At 46.4% G+C, this 27,699-nt stretch overlaps 2 protein-coding genes across 3 annotated transcripts; one reads left to right on the top strand and one right to left on the bottom strand.

Annotated features, from left to right (window-relative positions):
- The first annotated feature begins 663 nt into the window (after nucleotides 1–663).
- On the top strand, nucleotides 664–10,377 carry TARDBP (TAR DNA binding protein). Of its 2 annotated transcripts, none has more exons than XM_059057919.2 (6): nucleotides 664–1,052; nucleotides 2,027–2,278; nucleotides 4,154–4,317; nucleotides 5,281–5,421; nucleotides 7,884–8,054; nucleotides 8,442–10,377. In XM_059057919.2, the coding sequence occupies exons 2-6, from the start codon at nucleotides 2,041–2,043 to the stop codon at nucleotides 8,970–8,972; spliced, it is 1,245 nt and encodes a 414-aa protein (XP_058913902.1). In that variant the 5' UTR covers nucleotides 664–1,052; nucleotides 2,027–2,040; the 3' UTR covers nucleotides 8,973–10,377. The 2 variants fall into 2 exon arrangements, with proteins under 2 accessions (XP_058913902.1, XP_058913905.1); XM_059057922.2 differs by having other exon boundaries at nucleotides 722–1,052; nucleotides 2,031–2,278.
- A 2,527-nt stretch (nucleotides 10,378–12,904) lies between these two features.
- On the bottom strand, nucleotides 12,905–27,018 carry MASP2 (MBL associated serine protease 2). Its single transcript, XM_067017580.1, is given in 17 exon segments — nucleotides 12,905–13,284; nucleotides 13,287–13,878; nucleotides 15,075–15,149; nucleotides 15,641–15,760; nucleotides 15,762–15,787; nucleotides 17,507–17,583; nucleotides 18,879–18,880; nucleotides 19,187–19,305; nucleotides 23,039–23,072; nucleotides 23,074–23,113; nucleotides 23,115–23,188; nucleotides 23,307–23,458; nucleotides 25,416–25,547; nucleotides 26,299–26,476; nucleotides 26,575–26,806; nucleotides 26,946–26,967; nucleotides 26,970–27,018. Coding segments are annotated over 17 exon segments (2,079 nt in total). The 3' UTR covers nucleotides 12,905–13,129.
- Between the last annotated feature and the right edge of the window lie 681 nt (nucleotides 27,019–27,699).

The following is a 27,699-nucleotide window of genomic DNA, read 5'->3' as shown; positions in this document are numbered from 1 at the left end:
TTCTGAGGATTAAATGAGTTAATGCATAAGTATAGAGCACTTTGCTAGTACTGCATTTCATTGAATCTGATACGCTGGTACACTAGGAAATTAAGATTGTTGCCAGTTAAACTAGGACATATCATCAGTGGAACTGGAACTGAAATCACATACTGATTTCAGAAATGTGAAACATAACATATGTCAAAATAGATGAAGTACACTATTATTATTAGCGTACTTAGCTGGAATACATTAGCATTAGAATTAGGGGTCAAATCCCAGATTCACCATTTACTACCTGGGTGACCTTATTTTTGCAAGATCCTGAGCCTCTCTGTGCCTCAGTTTCCTCCTCACCTGTATGTGCGGATAACATCAATAGCACCTACCATACATGACTGTTGGGGTAATTAAATATATGAGGACTTAGGAAGCACCTGGTACACAGTAGGCACTATGCTCGGTATTATTTAGAACAACGTTATTCTCTCCAGGTGTGGAGGTTGGCTGGGGAGAGAAGAGAGGACGAACCTGGCTGGCTTTTTAGATAAAAACGTCTTAGCCTCCGCTGCCCTCCCTAGTCTCGCAATGGTCAGGAGGGCCCAGGTGCCCCGCCCCGCCCCGCCCCGCCCCGCCTGGTCCGGCCCGGCCCCTAAGCTAGTCTCGCGCACTTTAAAAGTGCGCGAGCTCCGGCCGAGACCCAGGGCCGGCGGTCGGTCGGGCGAAGCCATCTATTATGCTACGTGGGGGGGAGCTAAAAGCCTACGCCTCAGCATTTTTTCCCATTTTTAGCTTTTCAGGCCCAGGTTCTGGTCCCTTTTTAGCATTCAAATCCGCCCCCTATACTCAGACTCCGAGAAGGGCGTTCTGACTCTCTGGGGAAAGGGTCGTTGTGTCTCTGTGCGGCGGCCTCCCCCTCTGGACGGGAAACCGGTGGGAGAGGACGACGGCCGGAGGTGGGAGGAGGCGGCCCTAGCGCCATTTTGTGGGAGCGAAGTGGTCGCTGGGCTGCTATTGGATTCCTCGCTGCTTCAGTTTCCCTGTCGAGCTTCCTAGCAGCGGCCTAGCGGGTGAGTCGCGGATGCTTCTCACTGAGGACGCCCTGTGTGCCTCGGCTCCCGCAGTGGGGCTGCCCCCGCCCCGGGAAAGGAGCCGTGGGGCCGGGCCTGCCTCATTCTGCCCGAGCGGGCTCGCGTGGGAGCGACGTTAGGGCCTGGCGCGGAGTGGCAGTCGGCGCCGATGCAGGGACGCCGGGCCCGCGGAGCCGTGCAGCCCGAGGCAGAGGTTTGGCCTGGCTTCCGGGCCCGGGCACTGTTTTGTGCCTTCGTACTCGGCAACAGGACAGCGTTTAGGCCTGGTGCCCCAGCGGTCCCACTCCGGCCGCGCTTAAAAACTCCTCCCACGGTTGTCACGCACTGGCTTCTGGGAGGTGGCGGCCCGCGTCGCGAAGGACCTGTCGCCGCTGCCATTGCGGCTCAAGTTTGGAGAGCCCCCAGAAGTCCCCAGATTTGGAACAGGGAGGCACTTTTTCCTTCCTCTCTTCATCTCGTTCACTGCTCCTGTTTAGTTTTCAAGACTCAGTTTCTGCATCGCTTTCTTAGGGAAATCCACTTTGACGTTCCCCTCACACATCTCAACCAGTTTAGTTTCTTCCCAATCCTCAGGACTACTCCTTTCCAGTAGCATAATCACGATTGTAATAAAATATTACTTGTTTGCTTTCTTTCTCCTGCTTATCTCCCCCGTTGCAACCAGCATGCCAGCTGGGACTGTGGTTTCACACACAGTTAATAGTTGCAGCACCTGATGGATAGTAGGCACTCATCAAATAATGAATGAATGAATGAACTAGCAAGGCATTATATTTTAATAGGAATAGCTGTTCTTGCCTGTATCTCCTCATTTTTCAGGGATAACCAACACCTATAAGAAATCAAACACCGAGAATTTTTCTGGAATTCAGAACAGTGACATGGTAGTGGTATTAGCTGGGATAATTACTTTGACACAAGCGTTGGTCATTCGTATCTCTTTTCCATTTAAGCAAGACAAGCAAAGATGTCCGAATATATTCGGGTAACCGAAGATGAGAATGACGAGCCCATTGAAATACCATCAGAAGACGATGGGACAGTTCTGCTGTCCACAGTTACAGCCCAGTTTCCAGGGGCATGCGGGCTTCGCTACAGGAATCCAGTGTCTCAATGTATGAGAGGTGTCCGTCTGGTAGAAGGAATTCTGCACGCCCCTGATGCTGGCTGGGGGAACCTGGTGTATGTTGTCAACTATCCCAAAGGTTTGTTGCCATTTGGTTTTGCCGTGATGCTAAAGTATAAAGTATAGGTTTGTGTCTCATTCTAGGTCATAGGTCATGGCCTCTTCATGGTGAACTGTCGCCTATAGCCCAAGTATTTCTTTAAACGTTACCGTCAGACAAGTTTGAAGGATTACTAGTTTAAATTAGTGAAAATTGGAAATTACAGGACATTTTTTAGAAACTGTGTTTAAACATTTATCTGGACTAACGTTGCTGAGCTAATGCAAAATTTAAGGAATTAAGAATGCTTTGCAGTTGTATCGGTCTGTTGTAAACAGATTTTTCTGAAGTGCCTCAGTATTTTGGTTTGGTCTTTGTCCTTGCGGGCTTACATCATTCATCCAGCTGATCTTTTTTTTTCCTCCTTAAATGAACACCAGTTGTAGTAGCCCAAATCTTGAATTAGTACAGTCGTAATTACAACTTTGGGTTCTGGTCTTATTCTCACTGCCCCTTATCAGTGATGTTTTTAATCTTAAAGGAAGCATGAAGATGTAGAAGTGAGCCAAGGAAATGAGTACATTTTAGCAGTAGAAGTGTGCTAGTTGGTTGATCCGTTACTTTTTTTGTAACGTAATATTGCAACAAAGTCATTATTTGGTCAGTATTTAAGACGTTGCATCAAGAAATTTTTTTATATATCAAGAAAATTCTTAATAGCATCAACTTGATTTTTTTTTTTAGTATGTAGTTTCTTGATCCATTGGCTGTAGATTAATATTTATCCAAACTTAAAATGTCATTTATAAAGTAATGTGTCGATGTAGATTCATGGTTGTAACAAACGTACCACCCTGGTGGGGGATATTGATGCTGGGGGGGCTCTGCAGGTGTGGGGAGCGGGGGTATATGGGAAGTCTCTGCCTTCCTCAGTTTTGCTGTGAACCTGACAGTACTCCAAAAAATGGTCTGTATGTCTGAATTTCATTTAGTTCCTCTTCCAAATACTGATTTTTAAAAAAATAACCTTAGGTGTTTTTGTTTTTTTTTTTAATTTATTTATATTTATTTATTTTTGGCTGCTTTGGGTCTTCGTTGCCGCGCGCGGGCTTTCTCTAGTTGCGATGAGCAGGGGCTACTCTGGGTTGCGGTGCGCGGGCTTCTCATTGCGGTGGCTTCTCTTGTTATGGAGCACGGGCTCAAGGCACGTGGGCTTCAGTAGTTGTGGCTTGCAGGCTCTAGAGCGCAGGCTCAGTAGTTGTGGCGCACGGCTTAGTTGCTCCACGGCATGTGGGATCTTCCCGGACCAGGGCTCAAACCCATGTCCTCTGCATTGGCAGGCAGATTTCTTAACCACTGCGCCACCAGGGAAGTCCAGTTTTCTTTTTTATTACAAAAGTAACGTGAGTTCATTGCTGAAAGTTTAGAAACGAAACAAAAAGAAAGAAAATTGAAATCACCCTTAAATCCACAGCTGGAGATAAAAGTTGCTAATTTTTTAGTGGTCTTCAAGTTATACGCCTTAAAATAATCAAGCAAATATATTTAATAGGCACAAAGATAGTATCACAGTTATTCAACCTGTTTTTTTTTCCTTCCTTAATGTATTTTAAAGTGAAAGTGAAGTAACTTTTGTTTTGATACACCTTTTGAGAGGGGAGAACATACAGTTGTAATCTTGAGACATTATGGAACCAGAGGTTGGAATCCCTGGATTGGCTCTCCAGAAAAGCACCTTAGCCACCTATTCAATTCTTATTCTGTCTGTGAGAGCTAACATCACTCTTTGGCAAAAGTTTCCAGCATCTTAACTGTTCTGAGAATGTTTTTGCTTCTCATTTCTGGATGAAGGGGAGGTGTGTTTTATGAAGTGTTAAATGAAAGTTCTGAAAGGTTTCTGCTCATTTTGTGTAGATAACAAAAGGAAAATGGATGAAACAGATGCTTCATCAGCAGTGAAAGTGAAGAGAGCAGTCCAGAAAACATCGGACTTAATAGTGTTGGGCCTCCCATGGAAAACAACTGAACAGGATCTAAAAGAATATTTCAGTACCTTTGGAGAAGTTCTTATGGTTCAGGTAAACTTTGATTTCATTTAACAGTTTTTCTTTCTCAGTGAATGAGCACCCAGAATTCCTGTTGTTTTAGTGATGCTGCCTTTCATGTTCAGTAGATGATATATTTTTTTAATAAGTTTTCTTTCTTTATTTTTTTTTTAAAAATAAATTTATTTATTTATTTATTTTTGGCTGCATTGGGTCTTCTTTGCTGCATGTGGGCTTTCTCTAGTTGTGGCGAGCGGGGGCTGCTCTTCGTTGCAGGGTGCAGGCTTCTCACTGCAGTAGCTTCTCTTGTTGCGGAGCACGGGCTCTGGGCACACTGGCTTCAGTAGTTGTGGCACGTGGGCACAGTAGTTGTGGCTCGTGGGCTCTAGAACGCAGGCTCAGTAGTTGTGGCACATGGGCTTAGTTGCTCTGCGGCATGTGGGGTGTTCCCGGAGCAGGTCTCAAACCTGTGTCCCCTGCGTTGGCAGGCGGATTCTTAACCACTGCGCCACCAGGGAAGTCCCGATAATATTTTTGTTTTTTTAAAGAAGATGTTGGGGATAGGAGTTTATTAATTAATTTATTTATTTTTGCTGTGTTGGGTCTTCGTTTCTGTGCGAGGGCTTCCTCTAGTTGTGGCAAGCGGGGGCCACTCTTCATCGTGGTGCACGGGCCTCTCACTATCGCGGCCTCTTGTTGCAGAGCACAGGCTCCAGACGCGCAGGCTCAGTAAGTTGTGGCTCACGGGCCTAGTTGCTCCACGGCATGTGGGATCCTCCCAGACCAGGGCTCAAACACGTGTCTCCTGCATTAGCAGGCAGATTCTCAACCACTGCGCCACCAGGAAAGCCCCCGATGATATTTTTAATATTTGTTATGTGTATATGTAAGGGGCGCTGAAAAGAAATTTGGTTTATACTATTTCCCTTCACGTATGTACTCTGAGTTGGTTACGTGTGTGTGTGGTTTTAGTAAATTTAAATGATTTTTTTCTAGGTCAAGAAAGATATTAAAACTGGTCATTCAAAAGGATTTGGCTTCGTTCGTTTTACGGAATATGAAACCCAGGTGAAAGTAATGTCACAACGACATATGATAGATGGACGATGGTGTGACTGTAAACTTCCAAATTCTAAGGTACTTTGCTCTTTTTTTTTTTTTTTTTTTTCCCCCTCTTCTTTGGCCATTTTTGCTGACAGACTTACTTAGAAGACACTAAAATAAAACATTACAGTTGGAAAATGTAGTGGCAGTGTGTGATTTTTAAATCTTTTGCCTTGTTAAAGTCTCAGGATCTTAATGCATGCTGAATATTTTATATGTTTGTTTGAAATATTTAGTTCATTGCTCCTGCAAACTAAAACATTGTTCGTTTTGTTCTTCCTTTTTTCTTGTTATTTTTAGTGATTTAACAATTTCTTACATAGTTACATGTTAATAAAAACAATTAGAATATGTTAATCTTTTTAAAAAGCCTAACTTGTTCCAAGCAAGCAAGACTTGCTTATTTGGAACATTATCATCTTTGCCAAGACATTTCTCATTCATCAACTTTCCTTAATCCAAATATACTTTCGTCAAAGTATAAGATACTGGTGAAAGAAATTAAAGATGATACACACAGATGGAGAGATATACCATGTTCTTGGATTGGAACAGTCAGCACTGTGAAAATGACTATACTACCCAAAGCAATCTACAGATTCAGTGCAATCCCTATCAAACTGCCAATGGCATTTTTCACAGAACTAGAACAAAAAATTTCACAGTGTGTATGGAAACAAAAAAGACCCTGAATAACCACAGCAATCCTGAGAAAGAAAAACGGAGCTGGAGGAATCAGGCTCCCGGACTTCAGACTACTACAAAGCTACAGTAATCAAGACAGTATGGTACTGTCACAAAAACAGAAATATAGATCAGTGGAACAGTATAGAAAGCCGAGATAAACCCACACATCTATGGTCACCTTATCTTTGACAAAGGAGGCCAGAATATACAGTGGAGAAAAGACAGCCTCTTCAATAAGTGGTGCTGGGAAAACTGGACAGCTACATGTAAAAGAATGAAATTAGAACACTCCCTAATACCATACACAAAAATGAACTCAGAATGGATTAAAGACCTAAATATAAGGCCAGAAACTGTAGAACTCTTAGAGGAAAACATAGGCAGAACACTCTATGACATAAATCACAGCAAGATCCTTTTTGACCCACCTCCTAGAGAAATGGAAATAAAACAAAAACAAATGGGACCTAATGAAACTTAAAAGCTTTTGCACAGCAAAGGAAACCATAAACAAGACCAAAAGACAACCCTCAGAATGGGAGAAAACATTTTCAAATGAAGCAACTGACAAAGGATTAATCTCCAAAATTTACAAGCAGCTCATGCAGCTCAATATCAAAAAAACAAACAACCCCATCCAAAAATGGGCAGAAGACCTAAATAGATACATCTCCAAAGAAGATGTACAGATTGCCAACAAACACATGAAAGGATGCTCAACATCCCAGATCATTAGAGAAATGCGAATCAAAACTATAATGAGGTGTCACCTCACATCAGTCAGAATGGCCATCATCAAAAAATCTAGAAACAATAAATGCTGGAGAGGGTGTGGAGAAAAGGGAACCCTCTTGCACTGTTGATGGGAATGTAAATTTATACAGCCACTGTGGAGAACAGTATGGAGGTTCCTTAAAAAACTAAAAATAGAACTACCATACCACCCAGCAATCCCACTACTGGGCATATACCCTGAGAAAACCATAATTCAAAAAGAGTCATGTACCAAAATGTTCATTGCATTTACAATAGCCAGGACATGGAAGCAACCTAAGTGTCCATCGACGGATGAATGGATAAAGAAGATGTGGCACATATATACATTGGAATATTAGCCATAAAAAGAAACGAAATTGAGTTATTTGTAGTGAGGTGGATGGACCTAGAGTCTGTCATACAGAGTGAAGTCAGAAAGAGAAAAATAACCGTATGCTAACACATATATGTGGAATCTAAAAAAAAAGGTTCTGAAGAACCTAACGGGAGGACAGGAATAAAGACGTAGACGTAGAGGATGGACTTGAGGACATGGGGAGGAGGAAGGGTAAGCTGGGACGAAGTGAGAGTGGCATGGACGTATATACACTACCAAGGTAAAATAGATAGCTAATGGGAAGCAGCCGCATAGCACAGGGAGATCAGCTCGGTGCTTTGTGACCACCTAGAGGGGTGGGATAGGGAGGGTGGGAGGGAGGGAGACGCAAGAGGGAGGAGATACGGGAACATATGTATGTGTATAACTGATTCACTTGGTTGTAAAGCAGAAACTAACACACCATTGTAAAGCAATTATAGTCCAATAAAGATGTTAAAAAATATATATATACTTTCATCAACTTTAAACTTTAAAACTTTATTCTTGAAGTCTTACAAGAAGAAGTGCTAATGCAAAAAATAAGAATGTATCTACTTTTTAATGACTCACCTAATATAAAAGGCAGATAGGTTGTATTACATCCTCTACCATAATGCTGTTTTCATTGCTCATAAAATATTTCTGATGGTTTTCTTCCTTTCAATTTGACCAGCAAAGCCCAGATGAGCCTTTGAGAAGCAGAAAGGTGTTTGTTGGGCGTTGTACGGAAGACATGACTGCTGATGAGTTGCGGCAGTTTTTTTGCCAGTACGGAGAAGTGGTGGATGTCTTCATTCCCAAACCGTTCAGGGCTTTTGCCTTTGTTACATTTGCAGATGATCAGGTATTTTCTCTTAATAATTTTGTCCCAGCTAATTAGGTAATTTCTGTTGAACTTTGCCCTTCCAGCTAATTGCCACCCTTAGCTAAGCTCTCTGACCTTGTCCGCTGTGGGGTATATGGGCCTAAGTATTTGTGATAAACCCCTTAGATATATTTTTAGTACATGAGGTTTAAGTGGGGATGTTACATGTCCTTTGAAAATGAACTAAAAAATCCCTGCTGCTGTTACTAAAGCTAAAGGCTATTTTATGGTTTTAAATGAAATAAGTGTTCATTGCCTATTTTTTCTCCAGTTTAGATGATGGCTTGAAATCTAAGTTTTATTGCTACTTTGATGTATGAGTCAGTGGTTTAATCTCCTTTATTTACATCCCTTATTTTTTTGTAGGTCGCCCAGTCTCTTTGTGGCGAGGACTTGATCATTAAAGGAATCAGCGTACATATATCCAATGCTGAACCTAAACACAATAGCAATAGACAGTTAGAAAGAAGTGGAAGATTTGGTGGTAATCCAGGTGGCTTTGGGAATCAGGGTGGCTTTGGGAACAGTAGAGGGGGTGGAGCTGGTTTGGGAAACAATCAGGGTAGTAATATGGGCGGAGGGATGAACTTCGGTGCTTTTAGCATTAATCCAGCGATGATGGCTGCAGCCCAGGCAGCTCTTCAGAGCAGCTGGGGTATGATGGGCATGTTAGCCAGTCAGCAGAACCAGTCAGGCCCATCGGGTAATAACCAAAGCCAAGGCAACATGCAGAGGGAGCCAAACCAGGCTTTTGGGTCTGGAAACAACTCTTACAGTGGTTCTAATTCAGGTGCAGCAATTGGTTGGGGATCAGCATCGAATGCAGGGTCAGGCAGTGGTTTTAACGGAGGCTTTGGCTCAAGCATGGATTCTAAATCTTCTGGCTGGGGAATGTAGACGTTGGGTTATCGTTAGTTGGTATAAACTGGTGGGAATTCAGATTTTTCTAAACTCATGGTAAGTATATTGTAAAATACGTATGTACTAAGAATTTTCAAAATTGGTTTGTTCAGTGTGGAGTATATTCAGCAGTATTTTTGACATTTTTCTTTAGAAAAAGAGGAAGAGCTAAAGGAATTTTATAAGTTTTGTTACATAAAGGGTTGAAATGAAATATTGAGTGTTTGAAAGTGAACTGCTGTTTGCCTGATTGGTAAACCAACACACTACAATTGATATCAAAAGGTTTCTCCTGTAATATTTTATCCCTGGACTTGTCAAGTGAATTCTTTGCATGTTCAAAATGGAAACCATTGGTTAGAACTACATTCTTTCCTCCTTGTTTTAATTTGAACCCCACCATATGGATTTTTTCCTTAGGAAAATCTCCTTTTTGGAGATCATGGTGTCACAGTGTTTGGTTCTTTTGTTTTTTGTTTTGTTTTTTAACACTTGTCTCCCTTCATATACAAAAGTACAATATGAAGCCTTCATTTAATCTCTGCAGTTCATCTCATTTCAAATGTTTATGGAAGAAGCACTTCATTGAAAGTAGTGCTGTAAATATTCTGCCATAGGAATACTTCTGTCTACATGCTTTCTCATTCAAGAATTCGTCATCACGCTGCACAGGCTGTGTCTTTGACGGTGGGTGTCCCATTTTTATCCGCTACTCTTTATTTCATGGAGTCGTATCAACGCTATGAACGCAAGGCTGTGATATGGAACCAGAAGGCTGTTTGAACTTTTGAAACCTTGTGTGGGATTGATGGTGGTGCCGAGGCATGAAAGGCTAGTATGAGCGAGAAAAGGAGAGAGCGCGTGCAGAGACTTGGTGGTGCATAATGGATATTTTTTAACTTGGAGAGATGTGTCTCTCAATCCCTGTGGCTTTGGTGAGAGAGTGTGCAGAGAGCAATGATAGCAAATAACGTACGAATGTTTTTTGCATTCAAAGGACATCCACATCTGTTGGAAGACTTTAAGTGAGTTTTGTTCTTAGATAACCCACGTTAGCTGAATGTGTTAAGTGAAACGATACTTGTATTTCCCCTACCCCTTTGTCAACTGCTGTGAATGCTGTATGGTGTGTGTTCTCTTCTGTTATTGATCTGTAAGTGTGGTAATGTGAACTGAAGCTGATGGGTTGAGAACATGGACTGAGCTTGTGGTGTGCTTTGCAGGAGTACTTGGAAGCAGAGTTCACCAGTGAGCTCGGGGTGTCTCAAAATCGGGTGGAAGTTCTAATGTCTGTTAGCTACCCCTAAGAATGCTGTTTGCTGCAGTTCTGTGTCCTGTGCTTGGATGCTTTTTATAAGAGTTGTCAATGTTGGAAATTCTTAAATAAAACTGATTTAAATAATATGTGTCTTTGTTTTGCAGCCCTGAATGCAAAGAATTCATAGCAGTTAATTCCCCTTTTTTGACCCTTTTGAGATGGAACTTTCATAAAGTTTCTTGGCAGTAGTTTATTTTGCTTCAAATAAACTTATTTGAAAAGTTGTCTCAAGTCAAATGGATTCATCACCTGTCATGCATTGACACCTGATACCCAGACTTAATTGCTATTTGTTCTTGCATTGTCCAAAGTGAAAAGTTTTTTTTTTTTTTTCTTTTTAAATCTAGTTTTTAATAAGTCTGGGTGACCGCACCTAAAATGGTAAGCAGTACCCTCCAGCTTTTTCTTAGTGCCTCCGTGCATTTGGGTGATGTTCTGTTTACCTGGCCTGTTATAAACTTCCATTGGGAAATCATGCCTTCTAAAAATATTCTTCTTTGGAGGAGTGGGCAAAGCAATGTTAATTATTTTAAAATGCTTTGTAGCAAAGCCTATCAATTGAAGGGAATATCAGCACCTTTCGAGTTGGGGATTTGAAAAGTGGAATTAATTGCAATAGGGATAAAGTAGAAGAAACCACAAATTATCCTGTGCCTGAAATCCATTAAGAAGCCTGATAACTTTAAGAACGAGCAGGGTGGGTTGTCTGTCTGTGGCAGTGTTAAGTGAAGTGGGCTTTGTCTTCCAAAGGTGGGGAAATAGAGTAATGTTGAATAAAATCGCTTATAAAACTCAGATTAGACTCTCACGATGCATTAAGTATGTAAAAGCAATAATATATTCTCTGTTGTACTTAAGATGTAACTCACTTCTGTGAGAGTTGAGCTTTTCTAATGGAGGAATGTAAGTTTTTGTGCTGATAATTTACCTAATGCCCTTATCTAATTAGATTATGATAAATAGGTTTGTCGTTTTGCAAGTTACGTGTTTAAAACTTGAAGACTTGAAGTCGTCCTTTAGACGGTCGCCACATTGTCTTATTCAGTTTCCTCTGTAAAAGGATCTTGCGTTGTTTTAATTTTTTTTTTTTTCTGCATCTAAATTGCATGATTTCCAAACCCTGTACCATCTGAATTTTGCATTTTAGCACTTGCACTCTTACTCAGCAGCAGTAACTTGGTAACACTTAAAATGCTATTCGGGGACCTCCAAAGACTAAACTGGCAAGCCTTCAAGGAGCCCAGGGGTAAGTTACCTTTGTCAATGGCATGGTTTTGATCCCTTATTTACACTTGTGTAAATCTAGTTACCAGTCTTAGAAGGCTTTCAATGTTGACTAGCCTTCTGTTAACATGTTTACGGTACTACATAGCTATGGGTATTTAATTCTACCCTAAAGAAAAAAAAAAAAATGAAGTTTAGAAGTAAACTATTTGGCAAAGATTTGTTTTTAAAGTCTATTTGGTCATCTAAATGCATTCATTCTAGAAAATTTTTTGAACCAGTTGAATAAAAATTTTTGTTGCCACCACAGTTTAGTGTCTGGAGTCTTACTGGAAAAACACAGTTTCTTTCTTTCTTTTTTTTAATGTGACAAAGATGTTGGAAAGTCACCTTTAAAAAGTGAGTCTAAAGAAGCTGCACTTCATATGCACAAGAGAAGTTAGTCAAAACAACGAATTTCTACATATAATGGTAACTGTTTGGCTCGAATGAAAAACTTTGTTAAATGTTAATAAGTATTAAAGCTTTTTAGGAAGGAATGGCCAACTGAATGAAATGAGATTTTTAAGGTTAAGTCAGAGCTTAAATGCTGTCCTTAGGAAAAAGATGTTGAGTACTTAGTAATTCAGAAGATGTATGTGATAATTAGAATAATTTGTTGTTGTTGAATACTAGGAGAGTAACTCTTAACTGTGTATTTAAGTTCTGTACTTAGCTGTTGTATGATCTGTAATCTATTTTTAAGTGTGCCCAAGTATTCCACGTTCGTGGTAAGAAGGAAAAAAACACTACAGATGGATTTATCAATAATAGCGCCACTTATTTTTAATGTTGTGTTTCATCTTATGGAAATGCTACACTTGATTCAACTGTCTTCTGAATCTGAAAATAAAATATTTAGGTTATTACCAAGTGCTAGGAACATCCTCACAGCTTAATTAAAATCTTAGCATTGGAATTACCAGGTCAAAGAGTATGCATGCTTTTAAGACTTGTGAAATCTATAGCCAAATTGTCCTTCAGAAAACTCGTTGCCCTTGACAGTGTGAGATAGTGCTGTTCCATGTTCTTTTTGTCTGCCCGTTTGAGAAGTGAAAAACTACAGCATTGGTTTTAACATGGAAATCAGTCTATACCTAGGCCAAAGTATTGATATTTCCAATTTATCTACTCAAGAAAAACATGATTCAAAGTAATTCCTGAACCAATACTGCTATAATATGTAACACTCTCAGAGAACAATAAGAACAAGTACAAAAAACTGGAGAAAAACAGTTAAAGAACATGAACAGGCAATTTCCAGAAATGCAAATGGCCAGTACAAAAAGACACTGGACTTTTGTAAGTAAATCCAAATTTAACCAGTGAGTTTCTATTGGATTGGCAACAATGAATATCACTACAATGGTTTATGTCCCCTTCAATCAAAGAGTAAGTGGTGGAAAAGTGGCAAGTGAAGAAGTGCCTGAAAGGCACATCTCGCCTGTAGTTTGGTTTGGTTTTGAGGTGGAACGGCAACTGTCCTGTTTGTTTCTCAGGTCGGTTTGCTGCTGAGGTCTTTTACAGGTATTTTTTAGAACAAAGAATCATGTACTCACTGAAGACACACGAGTTAAAAATTATTAATTATGTTCTTGATCCAGGGAATGTAGTTAATGACTTTTGTGTAGACCCCATACTGATCTGCTTCCCCACAATTAATGGAACGCCAGGACACTGTTCCTCCCACAAACCGTTTCTGTGTCTCGTTATGTAGAAACATTAATGGCCCCCACTATTGCCTTTACAGCTGTCCTTGCCCCCACTTCCTAAAGCAGCACAAAGCATGTTGTCAGTCACCCTTCCGCCGGATAGGACTTCTTTTCATGAGCTGCAGTAGTTTTGATGGTCAACAACTGGTATGTCGACAAACATTAGATTACTGGCAAGCAAACCCCTCTGGGTTAATGCCCATCCAGATGCAGTTCCAATATCACTGGTTCTCATGAAGCATTCAGCTGCTTTTCTTGGCAAACGAATAGGCGTGATGTTGCTATTTAATACACCTTTGTTCTTCAGCTTAATCAATGCGATGTCATTACTGTGACCAGCGTTATGAGTGTGACGTTCATGTACAAAAACGGCCTCGGCCCAGGCTTGTGTATAATGACGTGACAGTCTCTTCAGGGCACCCATTCTACCGTCTTCTCTTTGCTCATATACAGCATGAGCAGCTGTTAGGATCCAGTTGTCATATAGAAGTGCACCTGCTGCTGTAGTTTTACCTAATAACAGGGCTTGCCAGGGAAAATCGCCAAGCTTTGCATTTTGTCCTCCATATAGACGACCTTCTGTGGTACGGGTGGATATTCCACAAACGGGGGGAGAAAAGATGTATAGGGCCTTTATAGACACCCGATGGTGTTTTTTCTCCAATTATTACCACTTTGGAGTTGTGTATATGTACTGTCAACCAAAAATTGCATCACATACTTTGGTGGGTGTCCACCTATACAGGCAAGTGAGACTGCTTAAAACACTGTTCAAAGACCTGATAAAACCATTTGGTATGTTTTAGCTCCACAGAAAATGAGGTGAGTGAAAATTAACTTTTAGAAACTGATTTGTTTTACTAAAATAATTTGGTCTCACAATTGGGAAAATATTTAATAGGGCAAACAGGAATTGTCTGAGCTGATGTGCGTAGGAAGTGAAAAATAACCTTTTCGTTGCTTCTGTTTTCCTACTTGTAAAATGGGGTATTTACCATGTAGTTCTGGGAAGGCAGCAGCTAAGATCACTATCACAGGATTTGCAGAATTACTTTCACCTTGTACATTAAAATGCTTTTAAAAATTAGAATGTTGCAGTCGTAGCGAGGAACCCTCAGGTTCAGAAGTTATTTTTGGTCTGGTTGATTCTTCCAAACACTAAACTTTATTATGTATTGCTAACTAAGTATGCTCATTAATGTGGCAAATGTGTTTACTGTTGTGGCAGAATACTTATTAAAGCTTACAAGCATTGTGTCAGCTAAGATGCAGGTTTTATAAAAAGACTAAGCCAAATAACTCAGGGGTGATGAATATATTATTATCTTTCTGATTTTTTTAAATTACTCAACTGTATCTTCAGAGCCGATTCTGGTAGAACTTTTTTTTAAGTACTGTTATAAAGGCAAATTGCATTAATGTTTAAAAACTAGATGTCATTGAAAACAGTTGCTTAGGGAAATAATGAGGTTATTAGCTTTGGGTTTTAATAGCATTTTTACAGAGAAGAAATCTTGTTTATAAATGTATAAATGGTTCAAGATAATTTAAAAAATCATTTCATTTTTTATGCTTGCCTAGTTGTAAGGTCAAAAATAATCAAATGACTGATACAGTCACAGCACCAACAACCTCTCCATATGGAAAGGGTAATGAGAACGTACTATTTGGAAATAAGTTGGTCTAAGAGCCAAGTGCTGAAGCTAACATTTCTGCCTACACAGCTGAAGCACTACTTACGGTCTGCCACCCAGTGCTGCTTTCCATCAGTTATGAGTCTCGTGTATAAATGTATCCATTACCATGCTCACAGACTGGGGGAGGGGGTGACTTTTCTCCTTTGGAGCTCGTCCAGAATCCATCAGCCTCACACATATTTACCTGCAAATCATTGAAAGAGCAAAAATGTTTAACTGCATGTGAAAAGGTGGTTGTCATTTGCTTGAATACCCCCTTGAAAAATGTAGATTCTTGAGCATCAGTGGGAAATAGAGGTGTCTGAATAACCATTTTACATGATTTCATAAATAGGAGGTCTCTGCATTACCATGTATGCTTGCAAAGTGGAAACCTTTTAGATGTGTAACTTGAATATGTATCAAGATCTTAAGTGCTTAATGATAAGGTTTTGACTTGTTAAATTAAACCGTTTGGAATATATTGTGTGTTTGTAGTAGTCATTTACTAGATAAGATCTGTTTTCAGATTCTTGCAAATTGACATTAAAGTCACTTCTGCTATAATACTTTACTTAGCAGGTGGAAGAAGTGCCTTTTAATCTTTTATCTGGCCTTAGCCAAAAATGTTGGATAAGTTTATTTTCAGATCGTGAGGGCTTAGGTTCTGAATATCACCCACCCCCAACTTTGAACAATTTGCTTACCATCATTTGTTCTCATTGTGTAGAACTCATTACAGCGATATTTAACCACAGCTTTGTATATGGTCACTCCGGTACCCGTGATACAGTCCACTCGGCCACTGGGTAGATAGATCATCAGGAGGGCCACAGTCAACAACAAATAAACATGGGAGAGGGAAGTCGGTTTGTACTTTGAATCCTAACATTAAAACTGTGGAGACTGATAGGTGGTTGTGCTGTGTGTGGTTATAACTTGAAGTCATATTCAAGATGGACATCATTTCATCTCTGAAAATGGAGAGAATCACCTCCGTGTGATTTTAAAGCATCACTCATCTCTGTTCCTAACTGAATGGCGAGGTTGAAGTGAAGGCCGTGGGCAAGGAGTTGTGTGATGCCTTCCCTAAAGGAAGGGAATTTGAAACCACTTGGAATTCCTTCCTTAGCACTCACAAAAGAAAACAGCGCAGCCTGCACGTGCCTGTACAGTCTGGTTTGATGTTAAAAGGTACAATTTGGTTGGCCTTAAAAATAGAACAATACAAAGAAGACTGAAGGACTTGTCCTTATGATCCTTTTCCTAAGTTGACCTTTTTAGAAGACCTGGAAGTCATAATACCTTGAGTTTGGGTTAGAATTCACAACTGTTAGGACATTACTAATACGACATAACTAACCAATTTGTGAGACAAAGAGATACCAGTCTAAAAGTCATAGTTTTGTACACAGACATCTAAAAATTGTTGATGTATCTCTGGATATTAAAAGATAACATAGTTTTCAGCAACTTAATAGCAGTGTGTCTGGCTTTGTGTCAAGTGCGTTGTCTACGTTGTCTTAATTCTCTACAGATGAGATGACCATAACTACCCAGTGAAAAGTGGCAGGATCAGGGCTCAAACCCCCACCTTAGCCCAGCGGTCCTTCGGTGCCAGCTCTTCGTTACTGGCTTTTAAAAGAATTGGTAGTCTCACGGGAATATAAATTTTGAAATAAAAATATTCCCCTAGGAATTTTGTAGAAACCCTTGCACAAAATATGTGAAAGTATTACGTACAGAGGTGTTAACTATGGCAGCATATGTAATAGTAAAAAACTGCAAACAATAGAAATCACATGAAATAAAAAGCATAGGTCCGCTGATGGAATACTATGCAGTCGTTAAAAAGAGCGAGCAGCCCTATGAGTGCTCGGATTGTTGCGGAAAGATATCCCAACGGCGCTGGGGGGAAGAGTACGTTGCAGTCAGGTTTAGTTCAAAAGTATGTAATAGATCTGTTAGTATAAATAGTATAGGAAATAAGGAGTATGGAGGAATGGACCCCAGTGTCTTACAGGTAGTTTGAGGATTTGGGCAAGAGAGGCTTTCACTGTATATTTTTGTAAATTTATGTGTTTTTTTCCATTTAACACATATAATTTTAAAAATATTAAAAATAAGGTATGTGATTCTTCACAAAATGGTAGTGAACACCGTCATCCCAGTTTGAAGCGTATATGCCCCTACGAACAGTAGCCTATACATACATGTTTACATGCGTGATCCATGTATTTGGGGGGCTATGCACCAAAAGAACGAGAGTGATCATACTCTGATACGGCGGGATTATGAGTACTATAATGTTTGTAATTTTCTCTATTTCCCATCATTTATGAGTATTTTCTACTTAGAGAAATATTTTTAAATACCATACTTTTCTGAAGCAAATACCTTTCCTAGTAGCTTGGTCCTGTTTTAACCTCTTAAAAGTGCTCTGAGAGACCGGGGATGAGGAGCAAATTTGGAATTCAAGCCCTGATAAACCATTCTTTAAAAAGAGCGGAAGCAGCAATAGTAGCAGAAGCAGCTACAGGTGTTGCGGTCACACGTGCGCACTGCTGCCCTCCGGCGTCGGTCGGTCTCGAGATCCGTCTGTCCGACAGGCTGCAACAAATGACTTGAGGGGCCAATTCCTGAAGGGGACTCGAGGCAACATTCATCTCCTTGTTGACATGAAACGGCTCCCCAGAGCTCCGCTCCCACAGTAGTTCTTCGAGCGTCTCAGCCCCCACATGACACGCAGCCCAACTGCCTTGATACCAAGTGTGTGCTTGGTGATGTCGCCTATGTGTGTATCTCACTTTTCAAGATGTTGACCTCTGCAGCAGTTTGTATTTTCTCCTTTCCACTTAATCCAAGAATACGTCAGATTTCTCACAAGCTCCTGCTGCTGTTCCACCGTTGCTTTATGTAAAGTGCCAAAGGGTGACAGTCAAAAGTTTGGGGAAGATCCGCCTGATCGGACATGGAGTGAAAGTGTCTGAATTTTTCTGGCCTGCGGCTATTAACTGGAGGAAAGTTATTTAAAATATCAGTATCTCCAGAAGCTTCACACGTGTGTTCTCAGTCACTTTCCGTTGCTAATATTTAGCGGGACATTTTTGACTTATTTCAATATTTTTCTAAAATCAGACTTTAAAATGAAAGAAGGTGGCTTTGACTGAAGCTTTATGCTTCAAAGGAGAGCAGGATGACTTCTTTTTTCCTCAGAAACTGAACAGGCTTGCGGTCCAAGTTGCCGTGGAAAGAGCTCGCGCAGAAGTTTACAAGTTGAGCGAAGTGTCTCACTTTTTGGGGGGGTCGGGGGCGGTTGTCCCTCCACAGGACTGGTTGCATAACCAGCTATCTTTTCAGTGTTATTACATTTTACCACTGGAATTCAGTGACATTTTGAAGAACATAAAGAGGACATGTTAATCTCTTACCTGTGCCCCTAAAGCAATACACTAAGCATTTTTTGAAATTCTCCTTCTCCCTTAACAGTGGTCACTGTTTATAACTTTGCAGAATATACTGTTTCCAAGGGCCGTTTAATTTTCTTGTGGGCCCAGGAGTTGTTTCATGTAAAGGTCATTTGACCAGGAGGAGCTTGATTTAATGCAAGGTGATAACACAGATCACATGACAAACATTTCAGCTGCTTTACCAAGAGCTGCTGTAATGTGTGCGAACAGAGAAAAGGTGTTCATTTTAATCGCCAGCTTTCAAAAAAAAAGAAAAAGCTTTTTTAAAAAGCAGAGTTCCGGGCTTCCCTGGTGGCGCAGTGGTTGAGAATCCGCCTGCCAGTGCAGGGGACACGGGTTCAAGCCCTGGTCCGGGAAGATCCCACGTGCTGCAGAGCAACTGGGCCCGTGGGCCACAACTACTGAGCCTGCGCGCCTGGTGCCCGTGCTCTACAACAAGAGAAGCCACCGAAACAACAGAGTACCCCTCCCCCCGCCACAACTAGAGAAAGCCCATGCACAGCAATGAAAACCCAACGCAGCCAAAAATAATAAATTTTTAAAAATTTTTTTTAAAGTGGAGTTCCTAAGAATAGAAAATTCTCTGTAGCCGTTTCTCTTAGCAAATGTATCATTTCTTTGAATTTTATTGTTTAATCATAGGCAAAGTAAACCACCATGCTGACAACAGCTGTTACCCCATTTTCCTTTCACATATTTGCTGATATAAATATGTATTCATTCAAAAACCGTCATGATTGTGGCGCACTTAAACAGCTTTGTATTAACTTACTTGCAGAAGTTCGTAGGCCGACTCGCAAAAGACAAAGAAGCGGTCTTTCAGGATGTATTTGGCCTGCACAGGGGAGATGTGGCCGTTAGGTGGTGCCATCGGGTCAGGGCAGGGCTGAGCTGCGCAAGGAAACCAGATGTCGGGTTTAGCTGGCTCTACAGCAGCAAGTCTGAATTTAGCAATTAGAAGTTCTTGGTTTATAAATGAAACACTTAACGTGTAAAGAGAGCTTGCCACAGTGGGGTAGAGTTCTTAAGATTTAAAACCAAAGGCAAGATTAAACTCTCGGCTGCTTATCGTACAAATTAGGATTTGTTGCCTGGCCTGGGCTTCAGCCAAAGTGATGAAAAGAAAGCCAGGAACGTGGTAAGGGAGCAAGGTCACGGCAAAGGGACCATCTGCTCCACGCCCGGGGCCTCACACACACTGCTGAAAACCGGAGGAGTGTAACTTGGGGCGGGGAAGAGCTGGACAGCGTGGGTTAAAATCACAGGAGAGCCTCAGTTTCCTCATCTGTAAGCTGAGAGTGATAAGAACATTTGCTCAGCTTCTAGGGCTGTTGCGAGGACCAAATGTGAAGCACAGAGGAAATCTCTTTGCTCATAAGTGCTGGGCAACAGGGGGTTGCAGCCAGTGGACCCTCATAGCAGCCCCTGTGGCTCAGAGAGGCACCGGGGCTCAGGGCACTCAGGAAGCCTCGGACGTCCCCTGTGAGCACGTGCCCGCAGGGCTCAGGGCTGGCTTCCACTCTGGCCCCCAAGCCCTGGCCTGTTGTCACCCCAAGGCTTCAGCCACTCCCCCATGGCTGCCCCTCCCCCAAGGCCACCCCTCAGCCCACGCAGGTCATTTGCCCAGCCCCTTCCTTCCTCCAGCAGCTGACCCCTGTGTCCTGCAGTGACTCTCAGTCCCAGGCAGGCCCCAAAGTCTCTCCTCTTGGAACCAGTCCCCAGGGATGTTCCAGGTGGCCCTGTCGGGGCCCAGGGCTTCCCGAGGCCGCCTCATACCCAGGCCAGGGCCCTGCTGGCATTTCCCTTCACACACGCCTCCAGGCTCTGTCCCGGCCCCTTCTCACCCACCGGCCTGGCAAACGTGACTCTTCCCTCCCACTCACTCTGAAACCAATGCTTCAGTTTTAGAAGTTTTATTACTTCGACCCACGAGAAAACAGAAGGCTTTTTAAAAGTGAACAAGAGGCAAATGAAATGTTCCCAAAGTGCTGGTCTCTCCCCTCCTGACCCGTCTCTCACCCTTTCCCACAGAGCCGGCCCAAAGGTTAATATCTTTCCAAATTCAATCCGCTCATTTTTTAAATTACTCCATACCTCCTCCATGCTCACTCCATGTCATCTGCGTTAGCCCACTAATCCCCAGCGCTCCAAGGAGATCTTGTCCTTCGTTGGATAACTGGGACATTAAGTCTCCGAAAAGTCACGTTAAGAGGTTCAGTGTCACGTGGCCAGGAAACAGCATGCGTTACGGCCAGGGCGCCACGCAGCCTGTGCTCTGAGCACGGCTTGGGGCCCTGGGTGCTTTGCTTTGGAGCGTCTCCAGCCCAGTTACTCCGTCCTTCCAGAAACATCCTGAAAGACCTGTTGGCTGAGAGTGGTGAGAGGGACAGACACGTCCAGAGGTCAGTGCCCGGACGGTGGGGGACTTGGACTTGTGTCTCCGGAGGTGGCACCAAGCACTACCGTCTACGTTTGAGGGTCTGTCACGAGGAAGAGGTGGTTAGAGGAGGGTCCGAGAGGCAGAGTGCGGACTCCCTGTTCAAACCCTCCATGTCAGGTGGGAGCCCCCATCTCTGCTTACCCCATCACGCCCTCTTACAGCTCACACCAAGAAAGGTGGAGCCTCTGGGCTTTGGCACATACACTTCCCTTGCACTTGGAACACCCTTCCACCTTCCTCCAATACCTACTTATCCTTTCAGTCCAATCGCGCATGTTTCCTGTCCCGGGCCCCTTTTGTTAGCACCCAGCCCCGGCCTGGGCCAGGTGCCTCCTCTGGACTCTCACTGTGTCTGGTGCTCGGCTGTGCTGGTCACAGGGTGTGGCCATGTTGCTGTGACTAGACTGGACTGACAGCAGAGGTATCACGTATGCCCCACACAGGGCCCGGTGCACATCCATAAGATGGACGGATGGATGGATGGATGGATGGATGGAAGGAGGGAAGGATGGATGGATGGATGTGTGTGAGGGGTGCCATGAACACGACCTGGCATAAGGATTATAGCTGTCCTGCGATGTCTGCGGGGCATTGGTTCCAGGAGCCCCGTGAACCCCCAAATCTGAGGCTGCTCAAGTCTCTCACACAAAATGGCAGAGGGAATTCCCTGGTGGTCCAGTGGTCAGGACTCAGCGCTTGCACTGCCGAGGGCGTGGGTTCAATCCCTGGTCGGAAAACTAACATCATCCCACAAGCTTCTCGGCCAAAAGAAAAAAAAAAAAGGCAGAGTGTCAGCCATCTGTATCCATGGGTTCTACATGCACGGATGTGGGGAGCCAACTGTATTTTGAGCTGATTATTTTACGAAACAGCAGACACAGGAGAGACTCTGAAAACAGAGTAGAAATTACCCTTTTCTAAGGGAAATGTACGTTTACAGAGGAAATCTCCATTTGTAAGAGTGTCTCCCACTCTGTCCCAGGAGTAGGATGACGAAATCACTAGCAACTCTTAACAAAGGAAAAGACAGAAAAATTATTTTTACTAAAATTAAATTTCAAAAGCAAAAAAAAAGAAGACAGAGTCTTTAATCTACATAACGAATCTTACTCTTGTTTACCATGCTTTTCCTGGTCACCTCCTCATAACTGGGCTCCCCTGTGCCCTTCCTCTCTTCTGTCTTTAGCTGAACATAAATTTAAGCCTGAATTCTAAGCCACCTCTGAGACTCATTTCCCCTGGGTCATCTCCCACGTATGCACGAGATATCCATGTTCATAAACTTGTTTCTTTTTCTCTCGTTAATGTCTCTTGTTCCCAGCCAAGAATTTGGAAGGGCCGAGGAAAAATGATTATTTCCTCCCCTACAGGGGGAAGGAGGGGTGGTTGCATGGCTGGGTGAATGGAAGAGGGGAGGGTGAGAGGTAGCGACGGAGAGGAGGACGGCTGTGTGGATGGGTAAATGGGTGCAAGGAGGGGTGGCTGGATGGAGGGGTGAGTGAGTGGGTGGATGAATGGGGCGTGTGGCACTTCCCAGGGGACCCCTGCCTCACAGACGACCCCACGCAAACCTGGCCTGTCTTCTGATGGAGTTCAGGACACACTACCTCGAAATACGGCACCTTGGCATGTTGACGATTTTAAGCTGGGAGTTTGAGAAAACGGCAGAAGCAGGCCGGTCACTCGGATTCGATTCCCCGCCCCTCGCCGCCCTTTTTCCCTGAAGCAGGTCACAAGACCCTCACGTGACAGGTGTCTTCCCTACGCCCAGAGGGAAGCCTTATCACCAAAGACAAAAGGATGCCAAGAAGAATCCTAACAAACAGGCCTGGCTAAGTCCCCCCACCCAGTTTACCACCCTTACTTCATATTCCTCAGCCTATATCACACCCCTCTGCAGACCTCGCACAAACGTACACAGGTCCAGCTGTCTCTCTGAGTCTTTATTTCCTTACCAAGGCTCCTGTGCCACATAAAATTTACATGACATAAACTTGTATGCTTTTTTTTCCCTGTTAACCTGTCAGGTTGCTTTTCAGACCCAGCCAGAGACACTAAGAGGATTAGGGAAAACGTTTCCCTCCCCTAACTTCCCAGGCCCGGCCAGGAAGAGTTCCATCCTATGTGGCTCCTTGATGCTTCTGGAAGAGCTCCCTGCCCAATCGGAGCCCCACCTGCCCTCACCTGGGCTGTTGTAGTGGCTCTTCCAGCCCGTGTGGGTCCCCCGACCGATCGGTGGCAGAGGCGACGGTCAGAGCCGCTCTTGGTTTCGATCCTGCGGGGCAACGTCTTCTTCCCACAAAACGGGCCATATTCCTCCTTGTCTGTTTGAAGCTGAAAGCGGAGAGGCCCCTGTCACCTCAGGACCTGGCGGGCCAGGGGGAGGCAGCGGCCAGGGGAACCAGACCCTCAGGGAGTCGTAGGGGCACTGGGTCTCAGGATGCGTCCCCACGTCAAAGGACTCCACGAAGTCCAGGGTGACACGGAACCCCTCCTCCAGGCGGATGCTGTAGGTGCCGCTGGAGAGTTTGGGGTACGGCTGAGGGTATCCAGGGCTGCTGAGCACCCCAGACCGGGCGGCGAAGACCTGGCCTGAGCACAGGGCTGGCGAGAGGGGAGAGGACAGGCGGGGTGAGCCAGGCGCAGACGGCGTGGCTCAGGCCACCCGTCCGCTGTCACACGCCAGCCCCAGAGGCATCTCCCAAGACGGAACGCCCCACCCAGTGGCTGAAGGGACAATTTAGGGAGGGGTCTCTCTGGCTTCCAGGATTTCGCTGAAACAAGTGACACTTGGAGGTACGTTCTCACGCCCCCAGGGAGGATGGAGGCCCTGAGCTGAGGCTCCTGGTGTGGGGAACCCCGGGCCAGAGTCACAGCTCCGGGGCTGCGGGGAGCGAGCCACGCCAGGCTCTGCCTGGGGGAAAGGGGCACCAGGAGAAGTGAAGGGCACCTTCCTGTTCCCAGGAATTGGGCACGGGGAGGTGGCAGGAGAGGAGTCTCCCCGGGCCCCTCCAGGAACACTCAGGAAGGCCTCCCCCGTCCACCTTCCCTGGGTCTAGGCTCTGCCCTGGGCGGCAATTGAGGGCAGTTCAAGTCCACACTGATGAGAAGTGAGTCTCGTACCCGTCTTCCCCATTGAAACAGCTGATTCTGCCTTTGCAGAGGGAACGTCTGCTGGCGTCACTCGCAGGAGGGTTCGACCCCCCCATCCCGCAGGTGGCAGAGGCGGGGACACAGGCATTCCAGGAAGTGAGGGTTCCCAGCGCCGCCTTTCTGCTTCCACGTGGCTGCTCCCCATGGGACAGAGGAAGCACCCCCGGATGTGGGGGACCAGACTCTGCCCATCAGTGAACCGATACCTCCTTAGGCCTCTCTGCTCGGGGTCAGACTCCCCCGGACCAGCACACCCGGGACCTGAGGTACCCTCTGAACAGGAGGCGGACCCCAGGATGCTCTGAGCTCAGTGCTTGGATTCCTGGTGGGGAGTAGCGAGAGCTCGGTCCCGCTGTGCGAGCCCCCTGCCCCTCTCTGGGCCGCGGTGCCCCAGCATCAAAATGAGGGCGGGTGAGGACAGAGCAAGCCCCTCCGGCAAAGGAGCCTGTGGCCCCAGAGAGGCGGCTCCCACCAACTAGGGCCCATCGGGCTGAGACGGGGGTGGGAAGGAAGCGGGGCCAGAGTGCACACTGCTGCCCTCCCCTCACCCTTCGCCCCCCCCAGAGACACGCAGCAGGTGCAGGTGGAGCCGAGTTTATTGTTAGGTCCGTGGGCGGGGTCAATGGGGGCTGCGGGCTGCAGCGGTCTTGCCCGACCCAGACCGGAGCTGGAGGGCAGGCTAGAGGCTCTGCTCTGGAAGAGAGAACAGAGACGGGGAGAGACACGGGGGGAGGGACACTGAGCTGGGGAGCAGGCTCAGCACCGAGGGTGGGGGCTGCTCGCTCCCAGGGCACCAGCTGGTTTTCTGTCCAGGCCCCTGGCAGGGGCGCAGAGGGGAGTCCGGGCCGTGGAGGCCAAAGGGGTTGGCCTGCTGGGGGCCGAACTGGCAGCTTTGAGCTGAAGTTTCACGGAGGGGAGCTTGTGTGAGGCAGGCCTGGGGCCCCCACTCCTTCATCCTGGAGCCCCCCAAGGAGGATGAGTCCTGCTTGGCCAGGTACGCAGTGAGGGCCTAACACGTGCTCACCACGTGAATGAGCTGAAGAGGACTGACAGTGAGCCAAGGACAGGGTGGAGGCAGGTGAGGAGTTGGAGAACGTGGATGGATGAGTGCTTAGGTGGGTGGGTGGATGGGCGGGTGGAGGGTGGGTGGTTGGGAGGGTGGTTGGGAGGGTGGATGGATGGGTGGGTGGATGGATGGGTAGATGGATGGATGGGTAGATGGATGGATGGTGAGAGTGGACAGAAGATCTGAAAAGGAGCCGTCACCCAGGAGAAGTGTCTAGTGGGCCAAGGCCCGTGGGCCCTCCAGTCGCCTGGGCAGAGCAGCTATGGCCTTGAGAAGCCGGCTGTGTCTTGGGGCAGGGTGGGGGCGGGCTGGGCACAGGGTGCCCCTCCAGCTGCAGCTCACCTGAGCAGGAGTGCTTGTTCCTGTGGAGAACAAAGCCCATACGGCAGGAGCAGTAGAAGCCACCCAGGTGATTGTGACAGTGGTGCTCGCAGGTGGGGGTCTCTCCTGGGGGCACCTGGCACTCGTCGATGTCTGGGGGAGGGACCGGCAGGCAGTCAGCAGGGAAGGAGATGGCACATCGCTGAGGCCTAGGCTCGGGTTTAGGGGCCCTCCAGTATCATGGCCTGGCCTGAGAGGAGCCTCCTCTTGTCTGCAGGTGTCTCATGCCCAGCTGAGCGCTAGAGGCCCGGGGTCACTGCGACCTCCCTGCAACACTCGGAGGGAGACCTAAATACCATCTTTTTTAAACCATTGAAGGTTGGATGGTCCTGCTCGTGGTGACTAGGCTACTGAACGGAGTGGCCAGCACGGGAACCCAGCGGGTGGGCCTCTGAATGGCTTTCACCAAATTCTTGCAGCAGTCCCAGGATGAGCACAGAGAGGTTGCGCCACTTGCCCGAGGCCAACAGCAAGTCCCTGCAGGAGCCGGAATCTGAAATCAAGTGTCAGACTCGAAGCCCACAGGCAGATGCAGCGCTCAGGCCAGCGGGGGGATCGCTTTCCATCTGTGAACGGGCTCGCTTGGTTCCCTGCGCCACGGGGGCCCGTGAGGATATCCTGGCTCAGCACCTGGCACCGAATAGGGCTCAGCCTAGAGCAGAGGTCCTGGCTGTTGCTGATATTTGCACTGGGATGATGATGTCAGACCAGGTGGGGACTCTCTCCTGCTGCTTTGGCCGGAATCCAGCCTCAGGGAGGGACGGGGGCGGAAGGGAGGGCTGGGCTGGCCCAAGATAGAGCCCCCCCCCCGCCCCCCGCACCAAGCGGCCTTCCCTCGGCTCACCCTCTGCTGAGTAGAAGGCCTCGAAGCCCGCGAACGGCCTCTCGTTGGAGTAGTCGGAGCGGAAGGTGACGTCGAGGCTGGAGCCCGGCGAGTAGAAGGTGGCGTTGCCGGGCGCCCGCTCCGTGTCCGTGCTCTCCGAGCCGCACAGCGTGGCCAGCACCGTGGCCCCGGCGCTCAGCTGTGGGGGTGCGGGTCACCTGCCGGCCCCCCCGCCCTCCCTCGAGGCCAGCACCCCCCCCCCGGGGGTCCCCGTCCCCCAGCCCGCCCTGCCGGCACCTTGACGAAGTCGTACTCGCAGAGGTAGGAGGGCTCCAGGTGGAAGTGAGTGAAGTAGAGGCGCAGGCGGTAGCCGGGGGGCGCCGTCAGGGCCCAGCGCCGCTGCTGGTTGTCGGCATACTTGCCCGGGAAGCCGGGAGACGCCAGGCGCCCGAACACGGGCTTGGGCCACTGCGGGCCCGAGGACGAGGTGGCCGCCGAGCCCCACAGCACGCCCAGGAGGACCAGCAGCCTGAGGGCAGCGCAGGGGAGGGGCAGTGAGGCCCAACCGCCCCCCCCGCCCCCCCCCCCCCACGGGGAGACCCTGGGGGCTTCCACCCACCTCATGGTGCACTCGGCCAGGCCCGGTCTGCAGCCCCAGGGCGCCTCACCTTTGATCTGTTTGTCCAGCGGCGGCCCTGCCCCCAGCCGCCCTGCCCCTGGCATTCTGGGAACAGACCCCATGACTCCTGCCCGCCCAGACTTCCGGGCAGGGAGGACAGGATGCTCCAGGAGCCAGGGGCTGAACCTGGATGACAGCCAGCTCCGGGAACAAATCCTGGCTCTGTCCCTCACCCTGAACCTCTGTGGTTCCCCCGCCGTGCGTGACTTCCGAGGTCGCCCAGGGTCTCTGTGACAGTGATCTCGGCAGTGATGGCTTCTAGGTGGAGATGGGGGAGGCACACACACACACACACACACACCTACCTGTGCCTCCTGAAACGGTAGGATAAGAGAGAAGAGAAAAGTCTTAAAAACGCGAGCCCACGACGATGGGGAATGTGGGAGAGGAGGCAGCATCAACATTTAGGAAGCTGGGGAAACAGATGGACAGGTGGAAACGGCTCTCCAGGAAGCAACTCTAAGTTGGCCGTGGAATCAGGAATCGGCGGCACCAGGTCCTTCTGGACGCGTGTGAGAACCTTGCCAATCCCTGCTTCCCATCCCCCGACCTCAGCAGAAACGTGGAGACTTATTCTTGAAGGGAGTATATGGAGAGTCCCAGGCCCAGCTGAGCATGGGAGGGGCACACAGAAAACAGGGCCACTAAGCAGACACACCAGCCTTCCTCTGACTCAACTCCTAGAACTTGGCAGCCACCAGGCTTCTCTCTTTTTTCCTGGGAAGTGTGACGAGTTCAGGAGG

Source organism: Kogia breviceps, chromosome 1 (assembly GCF_026419965.1).
Source record: "Kogia breviceps isolate mKogBre1 chromosome 1, mKogBre1 haplotype 1, whole genome shotgun sequence".
In the NCBI taxonomy this organism is placed as follows: domain Eukaryota; kingdom Metazoa; phylum Chordata; class Mammalia; order Artiodactyla; family Physeteridae; genus Kogia; species Kogia breviceps.
The sequence above is the reverse complement of the archived record's forward strand: the minus strand, read 5'-3'. Positions and strand labels throughout refer to the sequence as shown.